Below are 12,308 nucleotides of genomic sequence, written 5' to 3'. Positions count from 1 at the left end.
AGGTAATAACTGAAGGTTTGCTACAAGTTATATTTTGCAGGATCATTTTATCTGTTTGATGATTGTTGTTCCCTGATATCTTGGGTGCACAAACATGGGCTCCCAGTGACAAATCAGTATTTTCAGAGCTATCAGTCTTAAATTAATAGTTATAGATAATTATCAGATTTACTGGTGGGCCCCACCCCATTCATGCAGCCCCCCCCCCACCCCTGACAATCATCTGTGAGTCAGAGTTATAAGACAAGTTTAAGCCTCCTATATTCTGTAATAGTAATAATAATAATTAATAACTCCCAATTCAGCATATTTTATTTGTTGCATAGTTTGGTCAAAATCTATTCCAGTTACGGACATCCCCATGGCATCCAGAAATTATATTTGAGGTGCTAAAACTCTACACGGATTGTCCCGTGACTAGCACATGGGGAACAATTAGCATTTATTCTTCAAAAAAACTTCAGTGGGCACTCCACCTACTGTAGTTACATTCATCCATTTTCTGGGGCTTCCAGCCAACTTTTGCAACCATAGTTCATGTAGAAAATGCTGCTAATAATGTCTATGTGCCTGTCTTTCACTGAACTTGATGTGGTCCCTATATTTAGGAAATGTATCAGTTTAATCATCTACAGTAGTATCCCTTTTGTCATTTTTGCAGCTCATTTAGAGTTCTGATCTTTCAGCTAAGCATATTGACCTGCTATTCGCTGTTTATTCATTGATAAAAATGCTGTGGGGAAGATGACCATTTTTTAACAAAAGAGTTAAGACATAATCCTGCTTTTAGATCATTATTAAAATTGATATACTGCTGAAGTTGACCAGTTATTTTTTTTAAGAAAATAATGTAAAAGTAATATTATCATTGCATGTGTATTGACTGCTCTCTGACTAAATTAACACACTGCTTCGTTTTGCAGTAATTCCACTGAACATCTTGGGAATTAATGTGATCGGAAGAAGGCTCAGCTTGGCAATAACTATGTTTTTAACTGGGGTGTTTTACCTTCTTCTTAATATATGCACAGGAAAGTAAGTATTTAGGCAGATGTCAATGTATTTTTTCTTCAGAGGTACTTGTGTTGTGATTTTATAATGATTCTTCTATGCTTGTCCTTAAGCATAGTGTTAGCAATTTTTAACTACACTTTTCATTTTTTTTTCATTAAGTGTTTTCTCCTTCCTTGTGACACAGTGGTGATTATGATTACTTAGCTACACCATAGCAATGCAGGATTTCCCTGCTGATTGAATGGGTCACCATGCATGTACAGGTGTGAGGCTCAAGAATACAGTGCTGTTGAGTGGTGTCAAATCAGGCCTCATATATGCTGTAAAATCTTTCTACTAAAGAGGATGAAAATATCTTCTGTTGAAGTTGGATGGCTCTATTTCATGGCCCACCCATGGCTGCAAGCAACAATGAACAACATTATAGTCCCATACCAGTTTTGCAATTAGCACTTGCAACCACATCTGATCACTAGACAAAAATCATTGCTATCTAACCACTTCTTAGCAATTTATATGTTAAAAGTTTTGTCATTATAAAGTCTTTGTGTGCTATTATTTCTCTTTTATCTTTTTTTTTTAATTTAACTGAATAGTTTCTCTTTACAGTTCTGGGTTGATCGCACTTTTATTCATTCTTCGTTCCCTTGCATCAGCAAACTTCAACACCATCTATATTTATACTGCTGAGGTAGGTTACTCTTAACTATGAGCACATATATAATTATTATTAAATGTATAACCAGATCTGCAAAGGTTTATTGCAAATTGAACCTGGCTTAATTGTTGTTGCCTGATTAGGCATCTTACTTACCAAACTAAGGACATATGGGGATGTAAATGCCATCCTGGGACAGCACTGTCCCTTTCCTCAGTCCTTGAATTTGCTTCTTCTATGTTATTGCTGGAGTAATATGTCTATATATCAACTTTGGTGATAATACAGTATTTTGCATCACAGTGAATGATAGTCAACATTTATTAGTGCCATAATACCACAGCCGTTATTTATTTTTAGTCATAAAGTGTTCTTTTGTCTCTTAAAATTTCAAGGATCCTCTCCTGGTGAGCAACAGTCACTCAAATAAATGTATGATAGAAAACAACATTCATAAGTGAAAAGAAAACCCATCTCAATGAAATTAAAACATCTTTAACAAGTAGTAAACTATATAAGAAGATAATCAGAATTAGAAAGAGCTGTGGAGTTTCAGATGGTTCACAATATAGAATGTATGCTAGATGTCAACTTAAATAAAGGATGAAGGACGCTAGAAGTACATCATAGCTACCAACATGAAGGTGGAACAAAAAAGTTTTTTTTTTTCAAACACGTTTCTATAGTTATGAGAAAGGTTTAGCTTATTATAGATGTGATATGCATCACTGACATTGTACTCGTCACAAATCTTTTCCAATTTATTCAAGCCAGTAAATGACTATCCAAAGAAAATGGAAAGCAGTAAACAAGGAGAAAATCAAAAGCTGGAAAAAATAATGTCTTGTATTTGGTGCAGGCACACTGCGATACAATAAAGTAGCGGAACCAGGTGGAAGGAAGGATGAGAAGTTAAGTATGTTACATGTATATGCAGTAGATGCCTTGAGATTCTTATATTTTACTGCCCTTGACGACAAGTAAAATTTCAGACAGTTGCAGGACAAGTTTTTTGTGCCATTAAAAAAAGAAAAGAGTTGTAGACATCTGGTGAGTAGCTATAGCCTGGGTCGCCTCCTGAGTACAATGTGAAACGTCCCAGCGAATCTTGCTGGTCTTGCCAAGTTTCATCATGAATGGCATCTTCTCTGGTCACCCTCATAAGTAGCCATAGTAAAATGACTGCCATTCAAAATTTTGTTTACTGAAGCTAAAAGATTGATGTCTAATTGGTGTTGCACCCAGCCAGTGTTACAGAACTCAATGAGAAAGTAAAAATAATGTGTTGACAGAGCCACCATTTTATCCACTGTATTACATTATACCTTGTTTTTAATTCATGCTCGATCTCAGGTCTTCAGAAACATCCACTCCTTTAATTTCTATCAACAAATGTAAATAAATAAATAAATTGAAACTTACAAATGACAGATAGATAAATGTTTATCTGATACCGGTATGTTTGTCTTGTTAGAAAAAAGACAGTGGTATAAGAGAACCCAGGAATTTACCAATGTCATTTTAAAACACTGACATAGCAGAGTCCTTCCTTTTCAATCCAGTTAGCTTGCTCTAAGTAATTTGCATGACTTAAGAGATCATCCAGGCAAGAAATGAACATAATTTATCTCTTATTATTCTAGTGTATCCTTCTGAACTGAGACAGTGGCTCAGAAGAAAAAAAGAAAATACAACTCTATTAGTTCTGCTCTACATTAATGAAGTTGCATTAGTAGTGTGAGAATTGAGCTTGCATTTTAAAACCAAACCTGCAGTTTTAAGGAAAATTATTTTTCTAATCTTTCATGTCATTAGTCATCTCTTAATTAATGTGAGAGGTGATACATCATGCTTTATACTATGAAAAGCTGTTTCATATCTGTCCAAATGTACTGTTCCAGATTTACTGTATATCTTTGAAATGTAAAATATTCATTCTGCATAGTGTATTTCTGATGTCTAGGTCACAAATTTAATTTATAATCAATACAGGATGCTATGAAATATTATTATTCTTTGGTCTTCCTCTTGAAAACAATGTTATGTTTTTGTTTCCTCTTCAGGTGTATCCAACAACAGTCCGTGCTTTTGGAATGGGATCATGCAGTTCACTTAGTCGTATTGGAGGCATGATAGCTCCATTTATAGCTCAGGTGGGTATGAATATTAAGCTTCTAGTAATCTCACTGCAAAGACAATCAAATGTCCACAAGGAAGTCAGATGGATTTTATGTCCACCACAGTTTGCTTTTACTCAAATTAATGTATAGGCTAACATCCAGAGAAATAAACCATTCACTGTTGAACTGAATTGAAATTATTATGGATAGTATGATAACCTGCCTCTTAAAGTAATATAGTAAAAACAGTGTGTCAGTTGAAAAGCCCATAAGGCAAGCCTCCACACAATCCAACACCCTAGTCATAGGGACTCCATTGTGAAACACACTGATGCACCACTCACCAGGCTGTGTAAGGAGAGGGTCGTGGTCAGTTGCCTTTCAGGTGCCAGTATTTGCCACATTTTGCAGGCACTCAAGTCCTTACACTACAAGTACACATAAGAAATAGTAATAGTACACATGGGTGTAAATGGCTTGAGATGTACCTCCCTGGACTATATGAAGAAAGATGTGATGGAGCTCTTGAAATATGTATCTGAGGCAGGTATGAACCCAGCCTTGAGCAGCATTTTACCATCATCAAGAATAATGTCCCCAATATGAATAAAAGATTACTGCCTTCAACAATTAGCTAAGCTTCTGGTGTCATTCATAGAGGGTCCAATATAGATCGGCATGGGAGGAGATGGTAGACAGTCATAACTACTTTGTTAGGGATGGACTGCACCTATCCCCTCAAGACATTTGTATGTTGGCTAAAACCTTGTCCACCCTGATAGTGCCTTTTTAAGCAACATCAGTCCTCAAAAGCTTCCAACATTACTAAACAGAATCTGAATAATGTATATGCATTGCTGCCCAATGCATTAGTAAAACAACTCCACTTGCTATAAGCACTCCTTACCCTGGAAAACATTGATATATGCATTGTTTAAGGAGAGCTGGTTCAAGACCATTGACAGCAGTCCCATCAATGCAGAGTTTCAATGCCTGCCACACATTCAGGCCCACCAAGATGAATGGCACTGCAAGCAGTGGTGTCTCTATATTTGCAAAAAATACATTTCACCTCCATTCTGTTTAGATAAGATAACAATCTGGAACTTCTCTGTGGCCAAATTACCATTAACAAGATCCCTCATCACATTATGTCTACCCACATGACCTCCTCTATGTCCCTGTCAGCCCATAACTCCCACTATACACTGTACATATATACTGGTACAGACTGCCTATGCATTAAGACAAACTCCATTCTCCAAGGGGACTTCAACTACCTCTCCATTAACATCATCTGTCACTTATGCCAATACATTTATGGGCCTCATCAGTATAAATTCTCTGGAGCATTGAGTCTGCACCCCAACAAGGGGAGATAAAATCCTGGACTTTGGTTTTCACTAACATGGAATAGCTCTACTCCCTACCAAAGATAACTGCCTCCCTGGTCAAATTGGATCACATATCAATCACATTCACCTTAAGACTGAAGCCAGAGGTATCTTCTAATACCTAGGTATTCGAAGATTATGCCAAGGCTAATCTTCTCAAACTGATAGATGACCTGGCTAAATTCACCTTCCCCTTCAAACTCAATGACTCCACTGCTTATACAGGATCCTTTACTGCCAATTTCTATGCATATGTGAATAGTTGCATGCCCTCCCCCCAAAGTAAATACAATGCCAAGTTCAAAAATAACCCCCTATGGTGGAACCTAAATGTAAACAGGTCTATAAAAAAGATTGCATGTAAAAATAAATGTAACCCTCAATATTCCAAAAAAGCTCTTGTTAAATTTAACAGGGAATTCTGGACCTTGATCAAATTAACCAAAGCCAAATATGACACAAAAATAATGAAGCCTTTTTAACTGTGTTAGTAACAATGCCCATCACTGTGCAGAGCTAATAGTAAATGACATTACATACCCAGTTCCAGAGGACATAGCCAATCTACTACCTGATAAATTTAAAATTTAGTTCTAATTTCACCCCCCTGTGTTTTCATATCTCATGCTTACATCTACAACCCCTTCAAATATGCTATGATCAAGTTCTCAAGTCACTATCAATGGCCAAGAACACTGTTTCTTTGAGGCCAAATAACATCATAGGTTGCTTACTGGCCAGGCTGAAACCAGACATGTCAGCCCCCCTACAGAGGGCTATTCAGTGTCAATTTCCAAGCAAGCTTTGTGCCAGATGAATGGAGGACAGAAACTGTCATCACAATGCCAACAGACCCGATAAATTATAAACCCATAAGTATGACTACCCTCATCTGTAAGTCTATATAAAGGATCATTATGGAATTAGTAAATAAGGGCATAGGTAACCTACAAGCGCTAAACTGAAGCCAATAATATTTGTTAAGGGCATATCTTTACAGTTTACAAAAGAACAATTAATGGTCCTGTCACCCAAGAAACAACACCTCTACTTGTTACCCAAGATACATAAACATGCCAGTAATCCACCAGGCCGACCTATTGTCTCCGGACATGGGTCACTTACAGAACCCTTGTCTGAGTATTTAACTCAGTATTTAAAACCATTACTTGGATTCATAAGAGCTAGGATTCAAGATACCACCCAATTTTTGGACATTATTAATGACACCCAACTTGAACCCCATTGGCTATTGTGTACCTTGGATATTACCTCTCTTTATACCAATATTCCACACTGGGCAGGCTTACAAGCCTTGGACTATTGGTTGGCCAGATCTGGCCTATACCAACCTGGATTTAATACATTTTTAGTATGTCTCACAGAATATGTATTGACTAGCAATGTTTTTTATTATCAAAATCAATGTTTCTGGCAAACCAAAGGTACTGCTATGGGTGCGTCTTTCGCACCCATATATGCAGATCTTTTTATGGCATACATTGAGGAAATTACGATTTATGATCATAATCATAACATCTGCATGTGTGAGATGGACATTTGGCGTCATTATCTGGATGATTGTTGGTTGGTGTGGAAAGCTGATGAACATTATCTTATGGAGTTTCTGGAATACCTCAACAACAATATATGGGGCATTGAATTTAAGTTGACCTATCATACATCAAGGATATTATTTCTGGATGTTGAAATCACTAGAAATGAGGACAATACTCTGTCCACTAGGTTGTTCAGGAAATTTCCAGAATTTAATTCTTTATTACATGCTACCAGCTTCCACCCACAACATATCATCCAAAATATACCCAAATCTCAGTTTTTAAGAGCCAGAAGAATTTGTTCAAGCCAACAGTCCTTTTTTGAGGTTCGTGATGACCTGACCCGTAGATTTATTAATAGAGGTTATCGTCCAGGTACAGTGAATTTGGCCAAACAGTGGGCTTCCAATTTAAATAGACAGGATTTATTATCATACAGATACAAGAATCATAATTTGGTTTCACAGCCCTTACGTCTGGTTACTACCTATGGACGGAATACACAGGGCTTCAAGAATATTATACACAGACATTGGAATGTGTTAAAGGCTGATCATAAATTGAATTCTTTTCTTCAAGATAGATGTTCTTTTTCATTTAGAAGGGGACAGACTATTGGTTCTAAATTTAATCATTATAAGAGGGTGTGTCCGGACTCTTTTGCCTCTACCCAGTTGTCTCTTACAGGCAAACCAGTTGTAGGATGTATTCCATGTGGACACTGCTCATTTTGCACTCGTGTTTCACATACTCGGGAATTTAGTAGCAGAAACACCTCTGAGGTCTTTGATATCAAATTTTGGGCCAACTGTAGCACTGAGTGGGTCATCTATCTGGTGACCTGCACTTGTTCTGCTTTTTATGTTGGACAGACCTCTAGGGCCTTTCGTCTTAGAATTTGTGAACATCTGAGTGATATTAAGAACAAACGCATTAGTAATGCATTATATAAACATAGTTTAAAACATGCATCAGCCTCTTTTAAATGTGTTACCATTGACTGCATCAAGGGTATATGTAAAGATAAACACCATTGGCATGAATTACTCTGTTCTAAGGAGAGGAAATGGATTGTAAAACTTGGAGCTTTGTTTCCACCTGGTCTTAATGACCAATTTTGAATTAAGCTTGTTGATTGGTCCTTATGTGATTCTTCACTATATAAATGTATTTGAACTGATACTTAATCTTTTGACCATTTGAATTTCACTGAAGAAGGCTCTGTGGAGCCGAAACCGGTTTGATTGTTTATGTAACATCAGATTCATAGGGGGATTGGTCCCTCTTATGTGAATAAATATTTTCGTATTTGGCACTTTCCAACACTTGCTGGCTTGTATGTTTTAAGGGCATATCTTGCCTACTTAACCTGGTTGATTTCTTTAAAAAGGTAAGTGAAATAATCAGTACACTCATATATCTAGACCTTGCAAAGGTGTTCAACATTATCCAACACTAAGGTATCATAGATAAACTACTCCAGCTAAATGTTAATCCTTGTGTAACTTATTGGATAGCAAATTCTCTCATAAACAGAACCCAGGAAATTAGAGTGGGTTCCTCTACCACCTCCAAAGGACTTGTTACTAACCATGCATCCCAGGGTTCAGTCCTTGGGCCACTCCTCTTTGGTATGTAAAGTCTTGGAGGTCAAAGCCAATGTAAAGGGTTTATGGCTGACCAGCTCTCAGGGGCGGCTCATGCTATAGGACTGCAGGACTGCAGCCCCCCCCCCCCACTTGTAGAATTAAACAATAAAATTGAAAAATAAAATAAAAAAAAAAATACATGAACTCCACACATGCGTGCTCATTCCGGAGCTCCAGACTGCTCTGTTAGGCAGTCTGGATAGGAAAGGCAGGAAACTCGGCCCTTTCAGCCCAGAGGTCTGTGCGGTGATGACCGCAAGGTCACGAGACTGCATCGCTCGCAGGATGGAGGCTCCGGCCTACTCTCGTTGGACAGGGTGCACTAGCCATCTCTTGTGGGAGACCCATGCATGGGCCAGGATGCCAGAGGACTTAGCTGCTTCGTAGGAGAGGATTCGTGGATCAGTGGCCATTTTGTGGAGGACTTAGCTGCAAACAGGATCGGCCGGTTTGTGGAGGACAGGTAGGGTGTGTGTGTGTGTGTGTGTGTGTGTGTGTGTGTGTGTGTGTGTAATACCCCAGTTGCTACATGGTGGTGGGTAGAGAATAAGGCTTGAACCCTGAGCCCAGGTGGCAGGAGCCTGAATTCCCTACCCACCACCATTTGTAAAAACATTGCAGATTCTTCCTTCATACTTGTTCTATTCCTCATAAAATCTGTGGTTTCTGTGTTTTTGTGTCCTTGCAAAGCCAGTAGTGCATTGGTGCAGTGGTAGCATTGTTGCCTGACAGCTAAAGGTTCTCTGGTTTGATTCTTGGCTGGGGTGCCTTACCTTCTCTGTGGAGTCTGTATGCCCTCCCTGTGTTTGTGTCCTCCCATCTTACAAAGACATGTGTCTGTCTGGAGTGTTTCTCCCTGGGTCTCTGCTAAGAATTAGCTTTTGTTTCAAGTCAGACTTTCCTGGTTAACAAATGTTAAAAATGGCACTCATTTGAATATCAGACTTCATATTCTTCAGAAAGTGCATGGTAACACAAAAGCTTTTATTCTAGCAAATTTCTAAGTGTATAAGATGAATATTTGAAATTTGTCCCTATTTTTGGGACTGTATTCCCCCATTATTGGCTTCATCCAGGTTTTATGTGCTAAGGTTGAGAGCTATGGTAAGAGCTGAATTCACTGAATATGTTTGGGTGCTATATTCCCCCATTACTGGCTTTGTCCGGGTGTTTTTGCTAAGAGATTGAGAGCTATGGTGAGAACTGAATTCACTGAATGTTTGGGGGATGTATTCACCCATTATTGGCTTTGTTCAGGTGTTTGTGCTAAGAGGTTGACAGCTGTGCTATGGTGAGAACTGAATTCACTAAATGGTAGCCATTTAAGTTTCCGTCTTCCTCTTTCACAAAACAGCTGATTTGGCATAGTAGTATGTTGCTCTGACTCTTTTGCACAGGGTCCTGGGTTTAAGGCTTGGCAATGAAATGTATGGTGGTAACACAGCATTTTATTCTAGCAACTTTCCAACATTATACAAGCAATGTTTAAAATGTGTCCCTGTTTTTTGGGCTTTTGTTCCCTCCCCCCCCCCACAATAAACATTGGCTTTCCCCATTTTTCTTTGTGCTGCAAAGTTCAGAGATACAACTGAGTGAGTAGATTTTACAAGAAGCTGAAAGCTGCAGGGGAACAAATGTTTAGTGCTGCTTATACTGAGTCTGCTTGCCTTGTTAATAGCACAACAGGTAGTATACTTGCTTTTTGATGCAGAAGGCTGTGGGTTCTACTCCCACAGTAGATAGATGCATTGCTGATACTGTACTGTGTTGCAAAGGGGGTGGATGCTGCACTCCTTTTTAGCGAAGATACCTAGTAACTATGAACCTGTTATCAGTTTGCCATACATTCCCTATTGCAGTATTACTAGCTTATCATTTTTTTAGTGTAAGATAGGCAATTTATTCCTCAAGGGTAACAGGCACTTTATTTGTAGATGAAACAATGAGATACAAAGTTGTTTGCTAGCAGCAACCTCTTCATTAGTTACAGATCTCTTTAATGTGGAATTATTTAGATGACTTTTACTTCTTCAGAGATTGTGCATATGTACTGATACTGGTGGACTGTAGACGTTTGAGTAGACTTTTATGATGGAAATGTTCTGAATTGGGCAGTTTTGTCATTACTGGTGCATGCATTTTGTTTCATTGTTTACTGGAAAATTTTCAAAACAATAAATTTAAAACACCCTCTAAAACTGTACTGTATTGTACAAAAAATATAATTTAATACAATCAGGAAGGTGTATGAAAGAGCATGTGTATGTTTTGTGTGCAAGGGGCCTGTGATTTGAAAACAGCCCAAACCCAAAGTTAATCTGCTACTGGCAAAATGTATTTTCTTTGAATGTGGGTTTCAATACTGTTTCAGTGAATGTGAGTTTTCAAGGGTAGAGAAGTTTTAATGCTAAGTCTGTTTTCATTGTGAGACTGCATTGCTTTGTTTAGCAGATATATATATTAGTGTCTGCGCTGTAAAATGCAAAATAAAACTTTCAAATGAAGTCCAAATCATCGCAGAAGTAAAGCAGTATGCACATTCACATTAGTGTTTATGGTTTTTGTTTTTCGGCTTTATGGTAAATGGGGTGAAATAGCCAAGTGATGGTTCATTGGAATGGCTGTAGGGGGAGAAGCTCCATTTGACCATGATTTTGTGAGGGGGGGGTAGGGCAGCAAACTCAGACAGCCCTGGCTGAACTATACCTCTCAACTGTCCAGATTTTTGCAGAATGAAGAGATTTTTGCTCCTTATTTTTGGTTTGTTCCTCATAAAATTTGTGGTTTTCTGTCAAATCATTTAGGAATGAAGTCACTAAATAATGACAGACACTGAGTTTCAGACTTCATAACCTTCAGAAAAATGCATGCTAAAGCAAGACCTGTTATTCTATCAACTGTAAATTAGAAGCGCTGCAACAAGTATCCAATAAACAAAACACAAACGTTGAGAAAAATACACCTTTATAGCAGCAAAGCTTTCGGGTTACACACCCTTCCTCAATACTAATACAGGATCCAATAAAACAAACCAATTTAAATAGGAGTCAGTATCAGTCACATGACATGCAGCCTAAAAATCATGTGACAGTTTTAAAATTTCACACAAGTAATAAAATATAACATTTATACATATACATAAAAATTTTATACACATATAGCAAATACAATTGTGCAATGGGTTCATATATAACATTTAGCATAACTTAGTACGCTGTATCTCAATTAAAACTGGTTTCAATGTAATAGCAGAATTCAAACCAGGTATATTATCAGCTGATAGCCTTAACATCCATTCATATTCTTTTATTTCTAGAAGGTTATCGATATCACCCTCTCTGTTTGATGTATATACCATATCAATAACTCTAAATCTAAATTTATGTTCAGTATTATGAGTACTTATGTGTTTATATAAAGCATTTTTTTCATTTGCCCTTCTTAGCTCAGATTTGTGCTCAATGATATGCTCTTTTAACTTCCTAGTTGTTTTTCCTACATAGAACGATGAGTACGCAGTGCAGGTTGCTAAATATACTACATTATTACTAATACATGTAGCTGCTATATTAAATATATAAGTCTTATGCATTATAGGATGAACAAATGTGTTATTAACACTACCATCTACAATATCACTACAACAGCTACAATTTATGCAGCTAAATGTGCCACGCTTACAGGAGTTTCGTTGTGCATAATTTTCTTCTTTAAAATCTTTATAGCATAATCTGCTCTTTAGTGTTTTCATATTCCTATATGAGAAATATGGTTTACTGCTTAAAACAGCCTTTATGTCCGTAGATGCCATCAAGACTACCCAATATTTTTGTATAATTTGTTTAACTAAATGTGTTATAGTGTTGTAAGTTGTCACATATCTGATTTTATCTTCCTTCAATACATTCTTACTA

The 12,308-nt window shown here is 37.5% G+C and overlaps 1 protein-coding gene across 1 annotated transcript in view; it reads left to right on the top strand.

Moving 5' to 3' along the window:
* Nucleotides 1-12,308, top strand: part of SVOPL (SVOP like) — a 716,183-nt gene that overhangs the window by 582,146 nt on the left and 121,729 nt on the right. Inside the window, exons 12-14 of the mRNA XM_044087938.1 lie at nt 924-1,035; nt 1,624-1,705; nt 3,736-3,825. Of these exons, the coding sequence (XP_043943873.1) occupies nt 924-1,035; nt 1,624-1,705; nt 3,736-3,825 (284 nt within the window). The remainder of the gene's footprint in view (nt 1-923; nt 1,036-1,623; nt 1,706-3,735; nt 3,826-12,308) is intronic.

Source organism: Protopterus annectens, chromosome 11.part0 (assembly GCF_019279795.1).
Source record: "Protopterus annectens isolate FY-2018-M chromosome 11.part0, PAN1.0, whole genome shotgun sequence".
NCBI classification, from domain to species: domain Eukaryota; kingdom Metazoa; phylum Chordata; order Ceratodontiformes; family Protopteridae; genus Protopterus; species Protopterus annectens.
The sequence above is the reverse complement of the archived record's forward strand: the minus strand, read 5'-3'. Positions and strand labels throughout refer to the sequence as shown.